The following is a 25,151-nucleotide window of genomic DNA, read 5'->3' as shown; positions in this document are numbered from 1 at the left end:
GTTACTTGTGCTGGAGACAGCTGTGTGCCCTCTGAGGAGCTCCATTCAGCCAGAGGAGTCCACATCTCCACCTTTTAAACATGCCATCTAAAATCTCTGAAGTGACACAGCCAACAATAAGTGAAGACTGAAGATCTGGCAGGACCTGAAGACGGATCTCAATATTCAAAGAGGTCATTCCACGAAAGCAGAAATCACAAAGCTTTGCATGGAAATCAGTTTCCTATGGATTTGTCTCTCAAATTTAGGTCTTCTGATGTTTAGCAAGGCTGAGGCTTTCCTTCAGTTGGGACATTCATTAGGTATCTGTTTCTTGTCCCTCTTTCATGGGCAGTAGTCCATATCTCAGCCTTTGCCTCACTGGAATAATGAAAGGGCCTCTTCCCTCTACGTAGCTGCTTCTTTTCATGACATTTGTAGGAACTAAGTAACTCTGAGCCCACCATTCCTCTAGCAAATGTAGCTAAAACTGGGCAAGAGGCTCAAGAGCTGGTGGAGGAGCAGATATGAGCAGGCACACAGATCACATACTCCACTTCGTTAGAAATCCAGGTAAAAAATTTGACCCTTTACTATGAGCCATTCAAGGATACAATAGTTTGAACCTCTATAGGTGATCATCCTACCAGAGGGAATCAAAAAGTCCTTTCTGCATTAGCACAGACCACACTTCCCACAGAAGTTTGGGAACTGCAAGGGATGGGAGCCCTTACTGTTCAGATTGTACCATCTTGGCAAGGTTAGTTTTTCAAACGTTTATTGCTTTTAGGACTTGAGCCTTAAAGAAGTGAACACGCAGCAGCCACACAATGTGGTTATGCAAAAAATACTATGACATACTCCACCACAAAAACAAAAAAAAAGCCACATGAGATCATCAATAAACAGTAGGATCCTTCAGCACTGAGAATGATCTGATTTCATGGGGTTTTTTTCAGTACTGACCAAACCCAACACAGTTTAGCATGGGAGATGCAATGAGATTACAGAGTGAGGCAAAGTGGTTTCAGATTTATAGAGAAGAGCTGAAGCAGTGAAGCAGCAGGGCCTTAAGCAATATCCTTAATCGCTAACAGAAAAACGGTGTTCACAATGACAGAGGACATTATTTGGCCTTCAGTACATTAATTTCTTATATTTGTATTACTTCAGTAATTTCACAACTGAAAATCCAGTGAAAAAAAATAGATTTTCCATTAAAAAATAAATCCATTTCCTTTATATTCTGACCTAAAGCTAATAAAAAACAAATTTCCAACTGTGAGAAGTTCAAGGCCAGAATTTTTCATTTGGAACATCTGGTCTAGGACACATGTTCACTGGGATGTTCACCATCCCAGGCCCCTTTCAGTCTGATCTGGAAGCAGAACCTGCAGGAAAACTAATATTAATAAAGCTTAGAAAAATAGACAAGTGTGTCATTTGTATCAAGATTACTAGCAGGGGAACCAACACAAGTGGCAGTTTTACCGAGGAGCTATAGAGTTATGAGAAGAGAAAATTTACATTTGTTTCTCTTTGTCCCAATCAGAACTAAAAACAAATTCTCAAAATTGTCCTACTGAGACCTTCTTTTAAGTAAGGTCTTGCTCCGAAATGCAGATATGGTCAAATCCCAAGAATTACAGGTAGTTCTGATGTTTTCTGGCATGACACTGTACTTGTGGGTTCCTTGTCTGCCAGGTCAAAAAGCTGGGAGAAAGAGACAACAAAACTATGAATTGTAGGCAGATTCACAGTTACTGCAAATATATAAGCCTCTCAATGCAGAAAAAAAATATTACATGGACCACTTCAAACCTTGGCTCTCGATTTCTCCTGAGTAAATTAACAAATGTCTCTATTTCTTTAGCCGTGATGTGTTTCTCTAGCAGTTTTCTGTTGTTGTGCAACAAAGCTGTGATGGTGTCTTCTGCCAGAATATCATAACCAATCTGGGACTGCATGACGCAGAAGTTCTTAGCAATATATTCCTGAAAAAATGAAAATTCTCATGATGACCTGTGAAGCAGTAATGTTTTTATTTTAGAACCAGAAGCATCCAGCTCAATTACCAATCAAAATAACTCTCAAAACTTTCCTCTCTGAACTGGCCTGAAAAAAAGAATATCTGAACACCTAAAATATGTACGCCAAGAAACATTCGATATTAAGGATGACTAACTCTTCTTGTTCTTTCATAAACCAAAGGAATGAATCCATGACAAGATACACACCTAAAATATGTACGCCAAGAAACATTCAATATTAAGGATGACTAACCAAATGAATGAATCCATGACAAGATATACAAAATTCAAGAATTCACAACCAATTTTTTAAAAGGAAAAAACAAAAAGTTTTTATAACATTTAAGAAGCTTTCTTTCCTGAGTCTCCCCTCCTCCCTTTTGTCTCCCTCCAAGACAGAAATATTTCTGTAAAGCATTAGGAAGAAAACAAGCCACACAGAGCAGTTCAATCCCTAGTCCCTTTAGTCCTACAAAGTTAGTGCAGCTATTCCCCACAGCAATACACAAAGCACTCGACACCATGTTCTGAAATACTTGTTGCTCATGGGGAGTCTCCTGCAGCGGGAAGTCAGGCCACCTGGTAGAATAACATCTAGTCTGATTCACTGCCACCCCTCTACAAATATTTAAGCAACAGAAACAGACAGCTTTGCAGACTTCCCATGTTATAATCCAGAGCCCAAGAGCATAATTGTCCTCTACAAATATTTAAGCAACAGAAACAGTTTTGCAGACTTCCCATGTTACAATCCAGAGCCCAAGAGCATAATTTTAATAAAAGGAAGCTGATGAACAAAGCAAATCTCAGTCTGAGCCTGTGAAAGTATAAAGTAAATCTAAAGATATTCATTGCTGACCATTAAATTCATACACAAATACCTATAAAACACAAACACTGTTCCTCAGCATGAGGCTGTATATGATGGTGACTTCTTACTACTATCCCCCACAAAACCCAGTGCTTTCACCATTACCACAGAACCCCAGTCGGAAGTTCAGAGAGCAATGTCAAACCCAGGATATATAAATATAGGAATCGGGAGGAAAATTATCTTGAATACCACTGACCTGGTTCTTCCTATAGTCCTGTTGGGAGTGTCTGAGAACTCTGTAACATAACCTTAACATGTATTTGTATGGAGCATATCTCTGGTCACCCAGGTCTTCAAGTCTCAGCATCGATCCTTCACCTTTGTCCTTAAAGGGAGCTTTGAGTATGCCAAATATCTGTTCAAAATCAAAATCGCCGAGAATGAAAAATTAAACCCAGATTTTGCTTAACTTGTAGCAGTCCATGAAAATGTCCTCTGACAGGATCAGCACAAGGGCCTTATCAACCAAAGTCCGAAGTGAACCATTGAACTTATCTACATATGACTACATACAAATGGGGGAACAGTCTCAGACATTACAGCTTTATGCATTTAGCTTTACATTTCCCACTAACGTGACTGACTGCTTTTGCTTTACTGCTATTCCCAATTTTAAACATTGTTAGTTAAGTGCCTTAACTTTGGCTAAATTAAGGATGAAAAAGGTGGACAATGCCGGCTGCTGTCCAATTCCATCCATTTCTCTTCTTTTTTTTTATTATTTTTATTTCAGTAGGTTACTTAAAGATAATAATAATTTTGATTTCCATGCAAGTTGGCCCTCAAACAAACAAAGTCAGGGATAGATAAGGGCATCAGAATGTTTCCTGTAGGGAGAACACTTGCAGGACTGCAACACGTTGCAAGCTTGTTTCAAATTTTGTCAACAATTTGCTATCAAACATAGTCTTAAAAGTCATCAGAATGGCATGAAACTAAGACACCAGCTCATGCCTCTATCTGATTCATAGACTAAGAGGTGAGCCTTGACTAAGTCGTGTCATATCTCTCTGATTCAACCAGCCTCAAACCCAACGTGGCATAAGCCAAGTTAACCTAAAAATAACATTTTCTCAAAACAGTCTCTCCTACGATCTGCTTGTAAATACAAGCAAGTTATCAATACAGTAGGACATACCTGAGCCAATATATTTTGTTCCCTCATTAATTTTTGTCGTTCCCTGTTTGGCTTGGTAATGACCACATCCAAAACTTCCTGCCCATTATTAGGCACATCGGCAACAAAGAAAATGAGATCTTCCAGTAACTTGGTTACAAACCTAGAAGGAATAGACAAATCATTGTTATATACAGTCCTTCAACACTTGCTAGGATTCATTAAGAGAGAAAATCACCTTTTAGAACAAGCTTTATCTAGCACAGTATAACTTCAATCACTGCAAAGTTAGGTTTGACATGTACTTAAGGATTCCAGACCCTGGTGCAGCAGAGGCTTAAATCCATCATGGGGATGTTTACCAAGGCATTAAAAAACAACCAGAGGGAAAAAGGGAGAAAAATACAGGATGCTGGATTGATGCAGAGTATTCAGAAATCCAAAATCTATACCAGTTGGCCTCAAGGCCCAGGAAGAGTAGAAAAACACTCTTACACAGCCTAGCAAGGATTTTTATACTTTTACCATTGCACGGGTCCGTGAAATGGATGGACTTACTAGGGGAACAAAAGCATTCTGCCACAAGACTATTTCCCTAGTGACCAAAGTAACTACTGAAAAATGACTATATTTGTTTCACTCTTGGCTACGTAGAAGAAGATTTGGCAGAAGCAAGTGCTAAAAATGACAGAGGCAGTAGTAATTCCTTCTCTCCTACCTTCAGAAAATGCAAAAAGAAAGTGGTCCGTGCCTCCTTGTTACTAACATACTTTGCCAGGCATCCACAGAGAGAAGTATGGATGCCCACAGATTTCAATGGATTTCCCTTAAAAGAACTTGTGAGCTTTTGCAAACAGAACCTGGCATGTCTTCTACCCTAGGGAAGCACCATCTGAATTTGGACATTGAGTCTTATAACTATTAAACCTATAGGCATGCTATGAAAGTGGCAGGAAGATGCCCAGCAGATTTTCAAAGTCATCTCTGGGAGCCAGAGACAAAGCTTCCATTTTACCCAAAAGAGGGCTGGGCTGTTCAGCTAAACTGAGTGAGCTTTAGCTTTAAAAGTCCCTGGTGGAGAACAGCAAGGTCCCCTGCAGTAGAAAAAGCAGAAAAGGCAGGTGTAGGATGGAGCAACAAGGAACAAACTGTTGGGACCCCTACTTAGCTATGCAGGAAGGTGATAACACAGAGAGAAGAGGGTGGGTTTTTTCTAAAGGAAATCACAGAAACAAATAAATAATGGCACCATTCTGAAACTACTCTGAAGTTTTACACGTGTGTCGTACCCATATGTCAACACTGAAACTACTCTGAAGTTTTACACGTGTGTTGTACCTGTATGTCAACACCTGACAGTAGTGGGCTGCAGTGACACAGCTGTGCAAGGTTAATACATGATTTCGTTGTGCCCTTCTCTGGTTCAACTCAATAACGAAAGGGCCCGTCACTTTTCAAGGCTGAGTACCAACACCCAGGCCATTACAGATCTGCCTGTTATGATAAATCCTCCACTTGATATTAAACCATCTGATCTAATTGCTACTGACAACTGACAGCAAAAATTCAGATTTATCACCAAAACTAAACATTTTCAGCAAAAAGCTGTATATGATACATAGTGGAAGAGAAGTTACAAACTAACACTGCCAGAGGTGCTGTCTAATATTCAGCTTAACCACAGACAGCTGAAAACAAATACCAAACTACATCACTGGCAGTGGGATATATTTGGCTACAATGTGCAACAAAATCCCTTAATTCAGGGGCTGGTGTGAAGAACACATTCTAATAGCTCTACAGCTGAAACATGGATGAATATAAAGGGTGAACACCAAAACTACGTAATACAGGAAGAAATTACAGGGAACAGTAGAAATAAGAAAGGAAAGGGACTATTGGGACAGCTTTCCTGTCACTCTGAGCCCTCCTTCTACTCCTCTTGCAGCATGAACGTGTGGTTCAGCGAACTCCAGACGTATCAAAAGTCCTGCCATGCTACCCACTGTATAGATGGATATCTTGTACAGTTTGATGTACATTTGATGAGAATCAAATGCAAAGGCCCCCCATGTTACAGCTCAGGAGTGGTTTATAAAAGGAAACTGAGACAAACACTTTGCATTTGCCCAGGGAGCTACCCATTTATTTATGTGGCCAGTGAGCTGGGGAAGTGCTGTTTACCCCCATTTTACAGACGAGATACACAACCAGCCTGAAGTGCAGCGAGGACCTTCTGACAGAGGTGGAATCTAATCCCAGGCTGGCACTGTCAGCACTGAAGTGTCCTCTCCCAATTGCCTCTGTGTCCACACAAATACTATTAACTTACCCATTACCGTGATGCCATGATGTCACGAGTGACCAAACACCAATTTAGGAGGGAAAAAATTAAAAATCACCAACCTCCTTTCATTCTGGGTTATTGTTCCATTCTCCAGCTTTTTAACAGTTGATGCTAGAACCTTGTTTGCATCGTTGGCGAAGTCCAAGTCTCTGACTTCAGACAGAGGAACTGATACAATGGCAAAAGCTTCCTTGTCCTCTTTCGTTTGGCACGTCCCAATCTGCAATAGTTTTTGGTTTAATATGGGTAAGCATTCCTCTTACCTCTATCCTATCTTACCTCTATACCAAGCTGTGTGGTGTTGTCAATACACCAGAGGGATGGGATGTCATCCAAAAGGACCTGGACAGGCTGGAGAGGTGGGCCCAGGTGAACCTCATGAGGTTCAACAAGACCAAATGCAAGGTTCTGCACCTGGGCCGGAACAATCCTCACCACCAATACAAACTAGGGGGTGAGGTATTAGAAAGCAGCCCTGAGGAAAGGGACTTGGGGGTGCTGGTGGACGAGAAGCTGGACATGAGCAGGCAGTGGGCAGCTGCAGCCCAGAAGGCCAATCCCATCCTGGGCTGCATCAAAAGAAGCGTTGCCAGCAGGTCCAGAGAGGGGATTCTGCCACTTTACTCTGCTCTGGTGAGACCTCACCTGGAGTATTGTGTGCAGGTCTGGAGCCCTCAATATAAGAAGGACATGGACCTGATGGAGAGGGTCCAGAGGAGGGCCACAAGGATGATCAGGGGGATGGAGCACCTCTGCTACGAGGACAGGCTGAGGGAGCTGGGGTTGTTCAGCCTGGAGAAGAGGAGGCTCCGGGGAGACCTAATAGCAGCCTTCCAGTACCTGAAGGGGGCCTACAGGAAGGCTGGGGAGAACCTGTTTAGAAAGGCCTGCAGTGACAGGACGAGGGGCAATGGCTTCAAGCTGGAGGGGAACAGATTTAGATTGGAGATTAGGAGAGGGTTCTTCACTGTGAGGGTGGTGGAGCACTGGAACAGGTTGCCCAGGGAGGTGGTTGAGGCCCCTTCCCTGGAGATATTCAAGGAGAGGCTCGACGAGGCCCTGGGCAACCTGGTCTAGTTGGGGGTGTCCCTGCTGACTGCGGGGAGGTCGGACTAGATGACCTTTGGAGGTCCCTTCCGGCCTGGGAAATTCTATGATTCTATGATTCTAGTTATTACGCATGTTTTTTACCTTAAAAGTGAGATCACCAGTAGAGAATGTGATGAATGAGTTTGGGATTTCACCTCCAAGATGTATGTGTTTCAACAAGATGCATGTGTTTACCTTTAACATCACAGGCCTCTCTTCATCAGTGTCTATGGGAATGCTGGTGCTCGTGACCCACGTGTTGGTGCACAAATGCCTCAGGCGGACGTAGGAATTCCTAAAGGAGAGCAAAGCAAACAGCAGGTTGGATGGATCAGTCCCGAGCTGAAACGGGCAAGGTGGGAGGCAAATGCAACACACGACCACAACATGAGACTTCAGGGCATGAGTCACACCAGCCACTCGCAATGAAAGGGTGAGGGAGACCTAAGAGACACTGCAGCACCCTTTTCCCTTGTCTCCTTCTTTCTCACCCAGAACAGAGCTGCAACAAGAACAAACAACATCTTGGGATTATGGAGAATGCTGGTTGGAAGTATTTATATATGCCTAGGAGTAAAGTATTCCTTAAAAAAAACTAAAAAGGAAGGTGTTAAAAACCCCATCTGAATAGAAATGCATTTCATGAATAAAACCAATTCTTTTCTTATTATTTTCTTCTGCAAAGTAACAAATCCTTTCAACCTGTCACAGCACAAAAGCCAGAAAGTAACACTGGCCATGGTTTCACGGCTTCACCATTATGACCTGCAAACCCTTGTTCCAGGGAGAAAGCATTTATAGTACTAGATCTCAACCGAAAATCAAGTGAACAGAAAACCAGACTAATTCTCCTAAATTCTTTCCATATGATAATCTGTGGTATTATCAAAAAGCAGAGCTGAGAAATCAATTACAATTTTTACTCTGAATTCTACTTTTTATATATATTCACTGTGGTCTTCATTCACGCTCTCCCCTTCACGCCGATGGGCTTTGAGTATTCAAGTAAGCAAACTGTCTGGCAAAACTTAGCATAGCAAATACACTTCAAAGCTGCATACATCAGTTTCTGCAGGTACCCAGCTTTAAAATCCACCCTCATAACAACAAGTGTCTGCATGCCCATTCAGTCACAGCCACCACCATGTGACTTGCCCAGCCAATCTCTCCTAAGCAACACTGTTGAAATTTCAAATATTCACAATTAAAATCCAGGAGTCACTCGCTGAATTCATTTGAATAAGAAATGTGCTCAGTGGCATCATGATTTTTCAGGGAAACAGAAGCCTAGTTCACCTTACACATTATTTTGTTGGGAACAGTTCAGTTAGATCTATTAGCAGTACAGTTCTTTCAAACTGTGCACAGAGCTCAATTCTGCCCTCGTAGACATCGGTGCTATATTTAGCCCATTATTTTTCTCTTCACAGACTCTCTTTAAGTGTCACTTGTTTTATCCTTATAATTATTTTACCCAGTCACAGCAGCAGTATCATGTTTTATACATCCCTTGTTTATCCATGAACACTTCCAAATTTTAACTGAAGGATAATACTTGCTTGTGTTTGATGTTTTTCTGCTTTACTCACCAGCAGAATGCCAGGAAGAAACCCTGTCAATGCAGCAATATTTTTTTCCCTTTTTTTTACCTTGGAACCAGGCAATCAGCTCTCTGAAGAGTGGTGGCATCCAGTTCAAAGAGAGATGCGATGTCATTTCCATGTGGCACAGAGACCAAGGTATACATAATCTTCTCCCCTGCTTGGCGTTTCTTCTTTGAAGCAGGAAGGTCACCATCTCTCTGCTGATTAGGTACAAGGGTTATTTGCTTACATCAGGGCCCATTATAAATTCTCCAATTACCTTGTGAACAAGTAATATATCTGAATTGTACTTTTATTTTTTTTTACACTCTAGTAAGAATGTATCATGACTGGCTTTGGAGTGTGTAACACAAAGGATGCACTTTGCCCCAGGCACATGGAGTCTCAGACAGTCATTATAACAACAGCAGGTCACAAGCCACAGAAAGCCTGCAGTACTGTATACATTATTATTTGGCACCTACAACTTAAAAAAACCTGTGGTAGTTGCAGACCCTTCACTCCCAACAGATGTAACTACACAGTGCTGGTTTGGAAAGTTAAAAGAAAAGAACTAATGAAAATTGGATTCTTTAAAGGGGGGAGAGAATTAAAAAAGTAAGCAATTCGCCTAATTCCGCCATTGGTTTATTTAAGTTTCCTCATTTTTCCCTCTCATAGGGTCAGAATCACAGCAGTACACTTTTCAAACAGCAAGAACCGGAATATCTGCTCCACCAAGATCAACTTGTCATTGGAAAGGGGACACACACAAGGCACCATCGAAGTTGTATCAGAAATCTTAGCACAGTCTGATGATAACACATTCGAAGCTGGATCCAACACAGGTCTGAGCGTGTCCCTGAAACTGTGGAAGTTTGCTGCCTAGCTTTCAAGTGACAGATCTAGTTGTTTTGGTGCCTCAAAAGAGGCATGCAAATCTAAGACAGCAATCTCCCACCATCTTTTGAAGCTCCATGGGAATCTTGTGACCTAGCAGTGCTAAGCAGCCACCTTCACCCTTGGTTACCTACACACCTTTGCCTCCGCAGACACAAAATCCTACCTTCCCTAAGTACGTTCCTTTGCTTGAAGGAGTAATTCAGAGTCTGTGCCTGCACCCATGCAGGAACCAACAGAATTACTGGGCATAAGTAAAAGCTGCTCCTCTGGGGTATTGAGTTACACAAATTACAAAAGACTAATAACCAATTAAGAGCCTGGCAGCCCAGGGCCCTTTCACATACACAAAATATATTTGGGCGGGGGGAGGCAGGGCAGGAAGAAAAAGAGGAATGAAGAAAGCCAAAAGAGAAAAATTAAACACGGGAAACCTGAAATACTATTATAATGATTTATAGCGCACCACTAGGGAAGAGATGTACAAAGCAATGTAAGGAGGTTAGCCTGTACTTGGTTTGCATTAGTACTTTGATTAAAGCCAAACTGTAGTGATAATCAAGGGCAAAGCTCTGATTATTCAGATTGCCAATAGATTAGGCAACAAAAATCAAGGATGAGTGCAACTATGTAAGAAATAGCTAGTCATAATCTCATTTCAAGGCACTTTTTGAATCCTTCCAAAACATCCAGTTTTTATTATGAAGCCTAAAAAGACCAGCTTTCCATCCGATTACTGCTATGAAGGATAGAGACAGTAGGAAGAAAACTCTCAGAAGTGTTCCTTAGGCTCATTTAGCAATTAAGAGTATTGCCACAACATGGATTATGGGCGTTAAGCACTAGTCAATGGCAAAAAAACCAAAACTGTAATGAGAAGTGACCCTGAACTTGACAGCTCTGAAAACAATTTATATATAAGGAGTGCATGAGAGGCAGAGCAACAGTTATCACATAAGAGCATACATGGATTTGTGTCTGAATGGATGTGCACATGCCTCTGTGCTACAGAGAGAGAGAGAGAGAGAACACACTCACACACTTGCACACAAAGTTTCTTATGATTCATTAAATTTAGTAAGCAGTCATCAGAATCTGCACTTAATGGAGCCATTATTGAATCAGCAGATGAGTCTATATGGGGACATGGAAAAAAGTGAAAGTATTAAACTATTTCAACTTAATTAGACAATCTGATCAGCTCAGGAGAAGCACTGCGTTCCTAGGCAGATGAAAACAAGATGACATTTGCTGAAGTACGAAACTAGCACATGAGCAGATGCAGCCAGCAAAACTGGATTCAATGAAAGGAAGAGAGGAAAAGGACTCTAAAAGGTATTAAATATAGAGAGAAGAAAATTAAACTTAAAGCAGTATGAAGAGGAAGCCAACGAGCAGTTTCAGAGATGCTGGTCATGTGGTCAGTGACAGCCAAGGAAAGTGCTATCTAAACTTTAAAAAAAAAAAAAAGGCAGGTGAATTGCATGCTAGGAGTATACAGAAGTGCAAAAACTGAGTAAAACAATAGTAGCAAATAGTAAGCTCACTGAGGAGAAAAAGTAGTTTTGGTTGTCTCAGACTACTGGCAAACTAGGGACAGGCTGTCACAAGTCAAATCAGATACACATCCAAGGGGAAGAGGGGGGAATGGCCTCACTCTACTGAGAGCTGGTTAAATCGCTCACAAGGACAAAGAAAACATACGTTCAGCTCCTCTTTTGCCTGGCAGGAGTTATACATACACCTTCCAAAGGAATGACCTATCCCAAATACCAGCTGGTACAAAGAGCAGGGTCAGCCAAAGCCAATCTGTCTAACAAGACCTAAGTGTCCACCCAAGTAGCCCCCTGGCCACCAGCCTCATCCCACTGCAGGAAAGCAAAGCACACTACTCACAGGCACAATGGGACTTTGAGAGGAGGGGGAAGAGAAAATACCCCTATCTTAGAGCCAGCGGCACCAGCACTCCTCCAGGAGGTACTCATGTAGGAAAACAACGTCTAAGAGTTCAAAAAAGGGAGTCCTAGCTAGTGAAAACAAGCAGTCGTTTTGGGGAAGAGCAGAAATAATGACCCAGGTTCACAGCAAAGTCTGTAACTCCTGGGGCTACCACCCCTGATTTGCAGTGCATCATACCAATTTGAAAGAGAAAGTTAACAAAAAAAAAAAAACCCAAGCCCATCAGACATAATAATACAGTGTTTGCAAATTGAAGGGTAAATTTAATGTAACTGGAGACAAATCCCGTATTGTAATCAGAGACAAAATAATCAGGTACAATCAGATTTGTCTTTCTTGATACTTGTAGCCCAGCACATAACGCTTCTTCATAGCTTTTAATGCAGTATGCTAGTAATTATGACCTACCCCAAGTCCCCATTATTCACCTCAACTGGGTATCATAGCTAAAATTCAGAAGATTTACATCAAGTTTTGCTTATGGAGGGGCTTTCCTTTCAACTGCAAAAAGCAATACAAAAACATGACAGACCTGACATACCTTTTCTTTTAGAAACCAAATCTACAATTCCAATTGGTAAAGACACCTCTTGTGTGGCGTAGAGACAGACAAGGATAATGCCCTGCTCCTGAATGAATACATTAAACTGCACTACAGATTTCGGCAGAAATTAAATTTAATAGCAGCCAGAGTTCTGAAAAATGCCTGTTAAATCCAGTACAATGTGGCATCTCGATACGTTAACCCAGTTCAGGAGGCTCTTACAAAACCAAGCGTTTTTCAGAGAGAGCAAGTAATGTGAGCAGAACTCCATAGGTTAGATGATTTAAAAAACTCTCTATGAAAAGAAAGTCGTGTAAATTAATGGCCAGCCTTGCTCCCAAGCCCTGGCAGACAGCCCAGCGGTTAGCCTCCTGTAACACCTTCACTGTTGACTCATCTGTGAGTCATCGCGTTTTTAGCAGAGACATCACGTTGCAATTCTGTTGTTAGGAGCCAGAGACATTCTGTAAGAAACAATGTATGCGTTTGCAGAGCTGATTCAGACCTGTGTGCAGCAGCAGAATAATAACAACAACGTGCTGCCATCCCTGTCTCCCCTTCTCCCCCCCCCAGCCTCTCAAGTGGTCTGACTGCTGGCTTTATATAAGCAGAGACACTGCCATTTCAAACCTGATTTTTTTTTTTTTTTTAAAACGTTTTTCAGATTGTTTATTGCCGTGTTAATTCCTAAGCAAACCTTTAAAAAAAACCAATACATTCCCCAAGCCTGTTCTACTTGTTTAAACTGCATCACCTGTGTCCCACATTGTAAAATTTTAATTAAGCAAACCTAGTTGCTGGAAGATGATTCTAAGATATAATTAAAAAATTAATTTATAGTGTTTTTCAGAAAAGAAAAAAAAAAATCACCTGAGTTGGAAGCAAAAAATTGCAGAGTTGTTTGGAATGCATAAAAATAGATAAACAGAAGTCAAAAAAAAAAAAAAAGTTATGTCAAATTGCACCTAGAAGTCCACAGTACAACTATCCAAATTCTTTACAGGAAAAGTAAATCCATACCAACCTCAACCCTAAGAAAAATCTCAACAATCAAAGCCAGTTTGGAACTGGTTAGGATCATCACTCTCATGAAAATGCAGACATATGGAGTTAAGGTACCTATCCAAAGACAGCCTGTAATACAAAGGCGCTAACAAATGCCAGGTTCCCAGCTGTTCTTGACATTTCCCCAATGTTTATTGCATTCTTCTGGATGCTGTACATTTCTGTGATTAGAAATAATAGACTACTTTGCAGCATAAAATACACCAATTTTGGCTCTAATGGCAGCTGTAACACAGAGCACTGTGTTTTGTTGCATGATACATCACAATCTCCTAGACTTCAAGAGATGAAGAAGCCAAAAAAGGTCTTCCCATATTTTATTTTTTTTTAAGTCCTCTGGAGTTTAGATGTGAGAAATACATATACAAGCAATATTAATGAACTCACTGTAAGGCCAAATTTTACCAGGAAAAAAAAAAAAGCAGTGTTTCACAAGACAATTTGGCTGGATTTTCAAGAAGCAGCCCATAAATGAGCAATGAACCACAGTCCAAAAACGTAGCTTTAGTGCTTGGGAACAAAGATCCTAGTGACTTCCAGTAATATTTATGTTCTCTGGAGCCAAAACCCTTTCAGACCTTGAAGTCACTTAAGGCAAGGCAAAAAAAGATGCACTTAGGCAGGACTTAGGTGCATATGCCCACTATCACACCGCGGAAAATCCCTCTCCATTGCTGCTTCCTCAAATTCAGTTGCCTAAGCAACTGTGCTCAGGACTCGTAAAGGAGGCAGTGAACATGCACAAGGAGCCCACCACACATTTAGGAGTTAAGGGTTGGCACAAAATGCACAGATGGCTGTGCTGCCTTTAAAACCCAGATGACAGAGAAGGAACTGCTACCCTTTTATCCGACAGACTAGAAGAGAAAAGAAAAGCACAGGCTGCAAGGCTCAGATTCTTCCTTCAGTTGAAAGGATCCAAGTCCGCATCTCCCGTTTAACTGCTACTCAGACTTCAAACTTTGTTGGGGTAGGTCCACTTCCACCTCTCTCTCTAGAGCAGATTTACTTCACGGGCAATATTTCAAAATTAATTGCTTCAAAAGATGAAAATAAGATACCTTTGCAGTGAATCAGTTAGGCAGTCACCTTGCAGAAGAAACACTAGATGAAAACCACAGAGGAAAGAAAGCGTGTGTGCTCTAGGTTATGTGCACAACGGATACAAGACTGACAGAGCTGGCTCTTAAAGAACTCCAGATAATATAACATTTTTGTACTTTGAGGGATAATTCAAAACACTCCCAGAATCCCGCCAGATAATATAACATTTTTGTACTTTGAGGGGTAATTCAAAACACTCCCAGAATCCAGCTGGAGGTCTGTAACAAGTGGTGTTCCCCAGGGGTCAGTACTGGGTCCAGTCCTCTTCAATATATTCATCAATGACCTGGACAAAGGGATGGAATGTACCTTCAGCAAGTTTGCTGATGACACAACACTGGGAGGGGTGGCTGGCACACCAGAAGGCTGTGCTGCCATCCAGAGAGACCTGGACAGGCTGGAGAGCTGGGCAGAGAGGAACCTAATGAAATTTAACAAGGGCAAGTGCAGGGTGCTGCACCTGGGGAGGAATAACCCCCTGCATCAGGACAGGTTGGGGGTGACCTGCTGGAGAGCAGCTCTGAGGAGAAAGACCTGGGAGTCCTGGTGGACAACAGGATGCCCATGAGCCAGCAATGGGCCCTTCTGGCCAAGAAGGCCAATGGCATCCTGGGTGGCATCAGGAAGAGTGTGACCAGCAGGTCAAGAGAGGTCATCCTGCCCCTCTGCTCTGCCCTGGGGAGGCCCCATCTGGAACACTGGGACCAGTTCTGGGCTCCCCAGTTCAAGAAGGACTGGGAACTGTTGGAGAGGGGACAGCAGAGGGCTACAAAGATGATTAAGGGCTTGGAGCATCTCTCCTATGAGGAGAGGCTGAGGGACTTGGGTCTGTTTAGTCTTGAGAAGAGAAGGCTGAGGGGAGATCTAATTAATGCATACAAATACTTAAAGGGTGGGTGTCAGGAGGACAGGGCTGGTCTTTTCTCAGTGGTGCCCAGTGCCAGGACAAGAGGAAATGGGTACAAACTTGAGTATAAGAAGTTCCACCTAAACATGAGGAGGAACTTCTTTCCTGTGAGAGTGGTAGAGCACTGGAACCGGCTGCCCAGAGAGGTGGTGGAGTCTCCTTCTCTGGAGACATTCAAAACCCACCTGGACACTTTCCTGGCCAACGTGCTGTAGGTAGACCCGCTCCAGTGCTGGGGATTGGACTAGATGATCTCCAGAGGTCCCTTCCAACCGCATGTGATTCTACAATTCTATCATTGTAACAGATATTCCTGCGCAGGATGTGAAGCTTTTTTGCTCAGCTACTCAACACCGGAATGAAGGCTTAAAATCGCCATTGCTGACTCATGCTATTTCCAACAAGACTATGAAGAGGTAAAGGATCCAAATGGATTTCTACCATGCTAAAAGTGCCTGTAGGCTTGGATTTACATAGAGGCATTACCAAACGTTGTTAGGAGTTCTTTCACAAAACATTCTTCACAAGAAAGTGCTGACTGCATTAACTAAAAAGTCCACAGAGACATCAGGTTTGATCATCAATCAGTTTGGATTACATTTTCATTGAAATATTTGTCTAATCTGATTTATCTGATCCAGATTTTTGGTTGAAACCAACACCCACATGGATTAAACCAAACTGTTACAGAAGACACCTTTAACATTCATGTTCAGATTATTCTTGTGCCTTCTACATTACCCAGTCCAAGGAATATTTGACTATTTAGATGGACAGGAATTGCTGCAACTGGAAACCTTATATCTAAATTAGTACAGTGTACAATAGGACTGAATCTTGGGTGATGAGGACCTAACATCTATCCTATACATGTTTTCATAAGTCTTACTTGAGGCTAGCTGTAGTCTGGTTTTCTGGGCTGGCCACCATCAAAGGCTGGAGCACAGCAGATACATTCCAGAGGAGCTCCAAGGGCTCCAAGTGCCATTCCAATACAAAAGTGAAACAACTTTTGGAACTTCCATATTTTCATGAGAGAGAATTCACATTTCTCTGGACAGCTTAGCTATTTAAGCTATTTATTATATTGCTGTATTACCATTAATACCAAATACCAGGGAAGACGGAAAACCAATTCTCCCAACTTCTACAGAAGTCTCAATTTTTATTAAAATTGCAGTCCTGAAGGCATCTGATTGTGTAAGAATCTTTGGTTTCATTTAATGAAAAAAAAAAAAAAAATTCTTCCTCAAGCAGAGAAAAACATGAAAATGTGTGCTCTAAAAGAACAAAGCCAGAAGGCAAACAGAAAGAAATTGAACTGTTTTTTTTTTTTTTTTAAGATCTCAGCATTTTCAAGGCAATCTCATTAATCTGATGAAGGGATGGTTCTTTTTTTCGGACTATTTGTTCTCTCAGGAACAATAAGATTTCCTCAAGGTTTTAACTCCACTTCCTTCACACATGATAAACTACACCATGCCTGGCCTTGCCAGACAGTGAGAACCAGCTAGCACGCTTCTGGCATTGCACAAGACAAAGGCTGTTGCCTCCTAGGCCAAGGGCAAAAGGCCTTTGTCCAACCCGTCTACGCTGCAGCAAAGACAACTTGGGTCCTTGAGAAGATGTCGTGCCCGAAGTGTGGCAGGGCTCAGGCTAAACCTGTGCCTGATGACCCCCTTGCACGTATTCAATACAGGCAATAAAAAGAGTCTCAGCATATTCTTAGATTTAGAGCCACACTTGGCTGACAGACATGCCTCAAGGGGGCTTGTCTCTACCAGCAGAGCCTCTGAACTGGTACTGACACGTAAGGAACCACACTTGCTTGGCCATGGTTTTTTAGCTAAACAGGGTGGTGGGTTTTGCCATAAAGTAATAGATCTGATTTGAGAAGAATTAATACAGTTCATATCTGCAGTGACCAAGCAGAAAAACGTCCAACTAATACCAATTTGATGCGGAATTTAAGTTACCTATCATTTGCCTTATGCAAGGAAAAACTTTCTGTAACACCAGTTCTGAGTTGCACCCCAGCTTGCACAGGACACAGAAAACAATCTCAGCCTCTGTGACATGTAATACAAGGAAAGCTATAAAGGACTTTCATATTTTGGGATGTATTAGGTTAAGGCTACAGCATTTCCCAGATTATATGCAACATATAAATTCCACTTACCAAAGCTTTTCCTTCATTATTGGCTTCTGGATAGTGTGGGTTAAGCTGGAAAAGAAAAGAAGTCAAATACTACCTCGATAGCTTTTAGACATTTCAGAACTCAGGGAGAGGGGTTGGGACAATTCTCTATTATGTATCCATCCTGCAAAAGGACAGTGGAATATTTAGAAGCAGTACAAGTACGAGAATATAAGAATTACAGAGTCAATTTCTGACTGACTTAACTGCTATGACCTCACTTCAAAAAAGTACATCTTGCAATGAAGCTTGTTAATTCAAGAGAGAAATCTCAAATAACCAAAACCAAAACGAATGATGGAGAAAGCACAGATAGTTACTAAACACGGCAAATTACAGTCACCCACACGCATACACACACAAACATTTCAAGAATTGACCTTAAACTGATATATTGAGAGAAAAACTAACATCCTTCTGAGATTTTATAGGAAGACAGTGAACTCAGAATAAACACATCTTTGAAACAGGAATGGCAATGCCACTACAGACAAGTGTTTAATTACCCTGTGTTCTGTTTAATTATTATTAATGAGAATAATATTTTCTATGTCATACCAGGATTATCAAGTGTTAATTAATAACTAAAGTAGTATGAGAAGCTTGGATGGAAGACACTATATAATAATAAGTGCAAAGTATTACTATTTAATGACGCTTAATATGATTTTACTTTTGACAAGGGAAATATGTAGACTAGAAGATGAGGGATTATGTAGGCAGGTATATACTCAAATAAACAAATACACATACACCCACACACTGTCTGTACAGAGAACCTTTCAAGATTTGACTTACATAATGAAACAATTTTGCCTCAATATTTACCATATTTCCTGACACAGGATATGCCTTCAAAGCACTGAAAATGCTGAAGCGAAATTATTAGTTACATAAGGTAATTTAGATTTTAAGCAATGATGGGGAGTATATATCTTACAAATAAGTGCAGTCATTCTCTTGGCTTGAGCTTGGCATTACCAGTGTGGAAGAGCCAGAAGTGAATTTCACAGGGCAAGCTGAATGAATCCCAGCAAAACTTTTCAATATCACATCATCATACATCTAAAATTACACAGACAACTATCATGAAGAGTTTTTATTAAGTTTCTAAGGCTTTTATTAATACTGTATCATTTATATCCCTTTACCCAAAAAAGCCAGCTCCTCTCTGCATTACGAGGCTGAAGAAATGAGGAAAACTTTTAGATGTTCCTAAAATTGCTGAAAATGCCTTCCTTCTGTGTCATGACTTGATGTGCTAACACAGAAATGACCAAAGGTTTAATCTCCTGTCTTCATTTCAGTACGTGCATCAGCCACTATGTTACCCTCACAAATCTAATTTAGAGAGCCTGCTTTCCTCCCTGCATTGACATCTATCCCAAATCTTGCATTTTGCTCCTCCAGGACATTCTCACCCAGTCAGTCTCCTTCCTCCAACTCCCACCTACTTGTGTCTCTATCCCAAATCTTGCATTTTGCTCCTCCATGACATTCTCACCCAGTCTCCTTGCTCCAACTCCCACCTACTTGTGTTATACAGGAACAGGAGTAGGAAATGAACACTGAAGAAGAGAAAATTAGAAGATATACATACATATATGTAACATATATATATGTAACTGTTTGGTTTCTTCTTAAGTTCTCACACTTCTTTCAGCATTACCTTTACTCACCTGACACCTTAGAATAATTCCAGTTGCCCATTCAAACAGCCAAGCTCAGCTCTCTACCTTTGGTCCTCCATCAAGAACAGAGACAATTATTGGGCAGTGCTCCTTAGTGACAGCCACACACGGTGGCCTTTAAGCACAGACAGAGAGCAGGTACAGCAAGGCTAAATTCAACCTTACTTTCAGATTCTGCTGGTTTTAGGTAAGCGTGAAAAAGTGTGGGTCATCTCAGGTTTGTCCCTAGACTCAGCAGAGAGAACCGTGCACTGAGGACTAGATCTTCAAACAGAATAGATCTATAATGTTTCACCGAAGGGCCCAAGTGAATATAATTGTCTACCCAGTATGAATTGGGCCTTGAATTCTGCTATTCTTCAAGTGTTTGCTTTCAGCATAATGATGCTTTAAAAAAAAAAAAAATAAAACAGCAACAACAGGAAAAATTAGGAAAAATCTCTCTCCCACACCACTTCTTGCCTGTTTTAAAAATTTTCCAAAATAGTTCACTTGTGGACAGAGGCTGAGGGAGACAGAAGGCTGAAATGAAAAATAAAGTGCATCCTTAATGATGTTTTTTCTTGCCCCACCATAACAGAAATAATAAAACTAAAAAGATGGTGTTTAGAGAAAGTTTTGAGATGCTGATGTCAAACAGTAAACAGAATGGAATGTGGTTTTAGGGCTGACATTCATGGCCCCAGTTTACCTGTGCTGAGCAGCTGCCACTTCCATTTTCATTTCAGCTGAGGCTGTGGGTGCTGAGCATCTCTGAAAATCAGACTATTGGCTCTTATCCCATACCACATTCTCCAGGTAGAGGGGCATAAATCACTTAGTGTTTTATGTCATATTACACCTGTTCTGAGTCCTTTTCAATACCCAAGTACAGCAGAATGAGATAAGGACACAGTGACATTCTTAAGACTCCCAAACCTATTGCTTTCTCTGATTTATGTAAGACCACCTCCATGTTCTTCAGTAAGCCTCCAAAAGAAAAGAATCATTGAAAATAACAACATTAACAATTTTTTTCCTCGTTGCCAACGAAATCAAGTAAAATTCTTTGCAAGTGTTTAGAAAGTAAGAACACTATTCCAAAATTGGCCTCATTTAAGCTCAACCATCTTCAAGCTTTTTTGTGACATTGGATGTGTTGAAGTTGCAATGTTACTGAAAAGTAGCTGGAATATAGCACTGTATATTTCTGTGAAATGCCACAGGAAGGTGCATGCAGTCAATACACAGTAAGAACACGATGAATTGTAAACTGCAGAGTTCAAGTCAGTATGATTGTATAAATCATTATTGTAACAGCTTCATTATATGTTGTTTTGGTTTTTTAAGAGTATATCTCCAACAGCTTCTTTTCCAATACAGAATAATCCAAAAATCCTAATCCTTCACTGCTTTTCAACAAATTTAGGTACAGCCATTTTTCACCTTTCCGTAGATGGGAGAGAAAAAGGTATCACAAAATGAGAGGTCAGCTTCCTCATGGATGAAAACTAAACATCAAAGACCTTGGAACTCATTTCATGTTATGGCACGCACATGAGACTCACCTTAATATCCCAACACTCGTCCATTACCTAACCTTGTCCACAACCTAACCACCTGACTCAACAGCAATCACTGTTTGGGGAATCCTTTGTGATAAGGAAGGTGCAATCTACATCAAGTAACTCAGACTGCATTAGTAGAGAATAACTAGAGAAGGGCAGAGGAGAATTCACATCAGTGAAGCAGTGAACTGGCCACTTGATAGTCATTGTCCTCATCCCTCACTCCACTGCACCGTGGAAAGCCAGCTCTATTGTGAGGATTTTGCAGTTGGGCAAGGCTAAGGTGATCAGGTCTCACAGCTCCAATGACAATGATTTATGACACCACAAACACTTCTTCTTTTTCAGTTGCTTATACATATGAACCCAGACCCAATTCTACGCATCCTCCAGCCTACACAAAATCTCCTAAACTCCAGAAAATGGGGCTACTGCATCAACTTTTTTTCCCACATCCCAGCACCACAGAAGACATTACAGTTTCATACACACAGGCTAACAGTGCACATTGACTTAGGTGCTGCATGAGCTTTTTCTTTATGCTAAGGCCCTATCAACAGGTAAGTACCACTGTAACTGCAAACACCATTTGGCACAATACAGTTCACAGGGACTCATTAGGAACTCAACTTGTCTTGGACTCAATCTACTGGGGAGAAGAGAGCTTGGAAGCAGCCTAACAAACTTGGCATCAGACAAGGACACTCAGGGCCATGAGAAGGCTCCACCAGCACAACACAAGATCATGTTTTTAAATACCAAAATCATTGACTATTTTGGCAAGATTTGCAACTACAGAGAAGATAATACAGTCTCTAAGTCTAAAGAGAACTTGCATTTCCTTGTGCACTTTTCTAAGAAGCCAAATTCCCAACTCATGATCTGCAGAGGATATCTGCAAAAGCCTTAAGGTCAGGGTCAGACTTGTAGGTGGTTCTCCCTAGAGTATGAAAATTGACGTCTCTTAGATAGATTTCAGGTTCAGCCTTTGTATATTGTGTCATGTAAAAAGAGGAGATGTATACGAATGCATACATACACCAATATACTCGTACTCTGGGAGCATCAGAAGGTCCCCAGTAGAGAGTATGTGTGACAAACACCTAATAAAAACAGCTTTTACAGACGGAAAACTGAGGTATAGACATAGTCTTTAACCATTTCTGGTTAGAATTATTTGGAAGGGCAAGGAACCTCCTTCCTGAATTTCTGCCTAAAGCCCTCATAATGAGATCATCCTCCTGTACAGTCTGCATAGCACGAAGACAACTTCCACCTATGAGTGTTTGTGTGTTACTTCTGGTACTTGGCACTCAGAGAATGCAACTGCCCTGCTAATCCTGAGAGGTATCCTGTTAGATTGAGTGCCAGAAGCCCCAGGCTCTGTCATCTCTACTGACGACATCTCTACTGCTTAAAGCTAGTCAAAGTTATATCTTCAAGTTTCCAATACCTAGGACTTTAACACTGCACAATCTCCTGGGGTTCTGCTATTGAGCAGAACAACTTCTCACTAATACATTTTTCCTGGCTTTAATTTTATCTTTGCATCTTCGCATAGTAAGAAACGCTTTACAGTCCAACAACTGAATTATAAATCTTAGTCCGTACTGAGGACAGTTTGACATTTCACCTTTTTACTGAATGCTGCTTTCCTAGACAGAGGAAAGCATGCAAAGTGCCAAAATAGGCTATTTTTGGACACTCTTAATTAAGAAGGAGAGAGAACAGTTTGGAGAAACACCCATGCTGATTTTAATCAAATTTTGTTGACTAAGTAGAAGATATTTAAAACACCTCGTCAGAATTAGATTGCTGAATTTCAGCTAAATGAGCATTTTAATGACTTGGTTAAAACCTGCATTTATGAAGGAAATCCTGACAGACAAAGAATAAAAGGATCTAATTCGACATACGTAAACAGTTCCCATTTCATTTGATAACCAGCCTGTTAACACATAGCCCGTTACTTGCCCTTGTTGACTGGGTGTTTCATTTAAAAAAAAAGCCACCACAAAAGAAAAAAATCCACTTCTCAAAACTTTCATCTTCATTAGGCTTGCTTCCTTCTTTGTTGATGCCACACTGATTAGCTTTCCATAAATCTAAAGGACTTTTGCACAATTTCAAAGACTTCAGTGGTATTCAAAAAAACTTTTGCCAACTTATTAACCCCTTATTAACCCCCTTATTAACTAATAAACCCCCTTCAACACTGCCACAGCATCAGCACAAACTTCCTCATAATCGCCGTCCGAGGGAAGTTCACAAATTTTAAAAAGCCTTTTATTTCAGGATTGCATCCTGCTGCTGTTTTGCTGATGACCCACGTCTTAGCAGATCAGACGAGTTTCCAGGGAGCAGACAACTTCTCAGGGAGCACGGGGAGAGCTGAATCTTCTTGCCAGCTTCAGGCCCCCCTTGTGGCATGGGCAGAGTGAGGCAGGCAAGGAGAGTCATCCCTGCTAGTCAAAAACTGAGATGAGAATCAGCTCTGACACCTTCCCGTTCCCATTACTCACACTCATCATAAGAAGAAAGAATAGGTCGTCTTGATGGCATTTTTAGCTGGCATATAAACAATAGCAAGCCAGTGCTTTGGTACGCCCAGATCACCACTGATGGAAAGGTCTCACATCAGCAGCATAAGCTGGAGCTGCCACAACCTGTAGCTGTAGGCCAGGAGAGAGAGACAACTGGGAAATCACAGAATCACAGAATCACAGAATTGTGGTGGTTGGAAGGGACCTCAGAGATCATCGAGTCCAACCACAAAAACAAACAAACAAACAAACAAACAAAAAAAAACACCACACCACCCACCACCTAAACACACAACAACAACCAAACCAAACAACCATCACCCACCCACTCAGCAGCCCACGACAAACCAATAATCTTGGGCACTAGAGCATGCCCTGAAGAACCATGTCTACACGTTTCTTAAATACCTCCAGGGATGGTGACTCCACCACCTCCCTGGGCAGCCCATTCCAATGCCTGATAACCCTTTCAGTAAAGAAATGTTTCCTAATATCTAACCTGAACTTCCCCTGGCGTAACTTGAAGCCATTGCCCCTTGTCCTATCATCTGTACCTTGGGAGAAGAGACCGACCCCCGTCTCTCTACACCCTCCTTTCAGGTACTTGTACAGAGCGATAAGGTCTCCCCTCAGTCTCCTCTTCCCCAGACTGAACACCCCCAGCTCCCTCAGCCTCTCCTCGTAAGACTTGTGCTCCAGACCCCTCCCCAGCTTCGTTGCCCTTCTCTGGACCCGCTCCAGCACCTCAATGTCCCTCCTGTGGTAGGGGGCCCAAAACTGGACACAGTACTCGAGGTGAGGCCTCACCAGTGCCGAGTACAGGGGGATGCTCACTTCTCGGGCCCTACTCCCCACACTGTTCCTGACACAGGCCAGGATGCTGTTGGCCTTCTTGGCCACCTGGGCACACTGCTGGCTCCTGTTCAGCCCACAGGCCACCAACACCCCCAGCATCCCTACGATGCTCCTGTGACCAAGGGCAGAGAACCTGACCACCCACCGACGCCTGGTGCTCAGTCCCACACAGCCATATCCTGTTCTGCAGAGGAATTCAAAAGACAGAAAAATATCTAAGGGAGCCTTTATCTGGGCCATAACCTCAGCATGAGCTTCAGCGGCTCCATGCCAACGTGGGCTATATGAAAAACCATCCTCATCTCTTCAAGGGTTATGTTCTAAATATTGATATCTCATATGCCTTCCAGTGGTTCTCCCAGAAATAACTAGGGATGACTGAATTAGACACTACTGAAATGTATATTAAAAAAAAAAAAAAAAACCAACAACAAAAAAGATAGACACAGACAAAAAAAGCAACAAAAAAACCCAACCCAACAACAATTAAAAATGAGGGAAGCCTTCTAAACCTCCGCCAAACATCAAAAATAAATAAAAAGAGGCAAGAAGTGTAATTGAATAAAAACTTCTTAAGTAATCTTGAAATAATAAGCAACAAAAATGCACTAAAGAAAAGACCACGTCTACATTTGCTGCTTTGGAACACATCAAAATGCAATACCAGCAGATGTTGTATTTTTAATAACAGAAGCGGTCCTTATAGTGACTAAACGACAATAAATGCTGTGTTAATGGCTTCACGCTTCCCTTCCTCCTACAGCTCCTACGTACACAAACATGGCTCAAACACAGTCAACCTAAGACAGGACTAAAAAGC

General features: G+C 41.5%; 1 protein-coding gene across 1 annotated transcript in view; it reads right to left on the bottom strand.

Annotated features, from left to right (window-relative positions):
• The window catches only part of ITPR2 (inositol 1,4,5-trisphosphate receptor, type 2), a 254,914-nt gene that overhangs the window by 199,562 nt on the left and 30,201 nt on the right, over positions 1-25,151 (bottom strand). Inside the window, exons 9-15 of the mRNA XM_014957035.1 lie at positions 17,678-17,722; positions 9,086-9,240; positions 7,632-7,731; positions 6,407-6,567; positions 4,022-4,163; positions 3,080-3,238; positions 1,801-1,973 (exon numbers count right to left, since the gene is read on the bottom strand). Of these exons, the coding sequence (XP_014812521.1) occupies positions 1,801-1,973; positions 3,080-3,238; positions 4,022-4,163; positions 6,407-6,567; positions 7,632-7,731; positions 9,086-9,240; positions 17,678-17,722 (935 nt within the window). The remainder of the gene's footprint in view (positions 1-1,800; positions 1,974-3,079; positions 3,239-4,021; positions 4,164-6,406; positions 6,568-7,631; positions 7,732-9,085; positions 9,241-17,677; positions 17,723-25,151) is intronic.

The sequence above is a fragment of the Calidris pugnax genome, unplaced genomic scaffold (assembly GCF_001431845.1).
Source record: "Calidris pugnax isolate Ruff unplaced genomic scaffold, ASM143184v1 scaffold189, whole genome shotgun sequence".
Lineage (NCBI taxonomy): Eukaryota > Metazoa > Chordata > Aves > Charadriiformes > Scolopacidae > Calidris > Calidris pugnax.
This window is presented reverse-complemented; position numbering and strand designations above follow the sequence as displayed.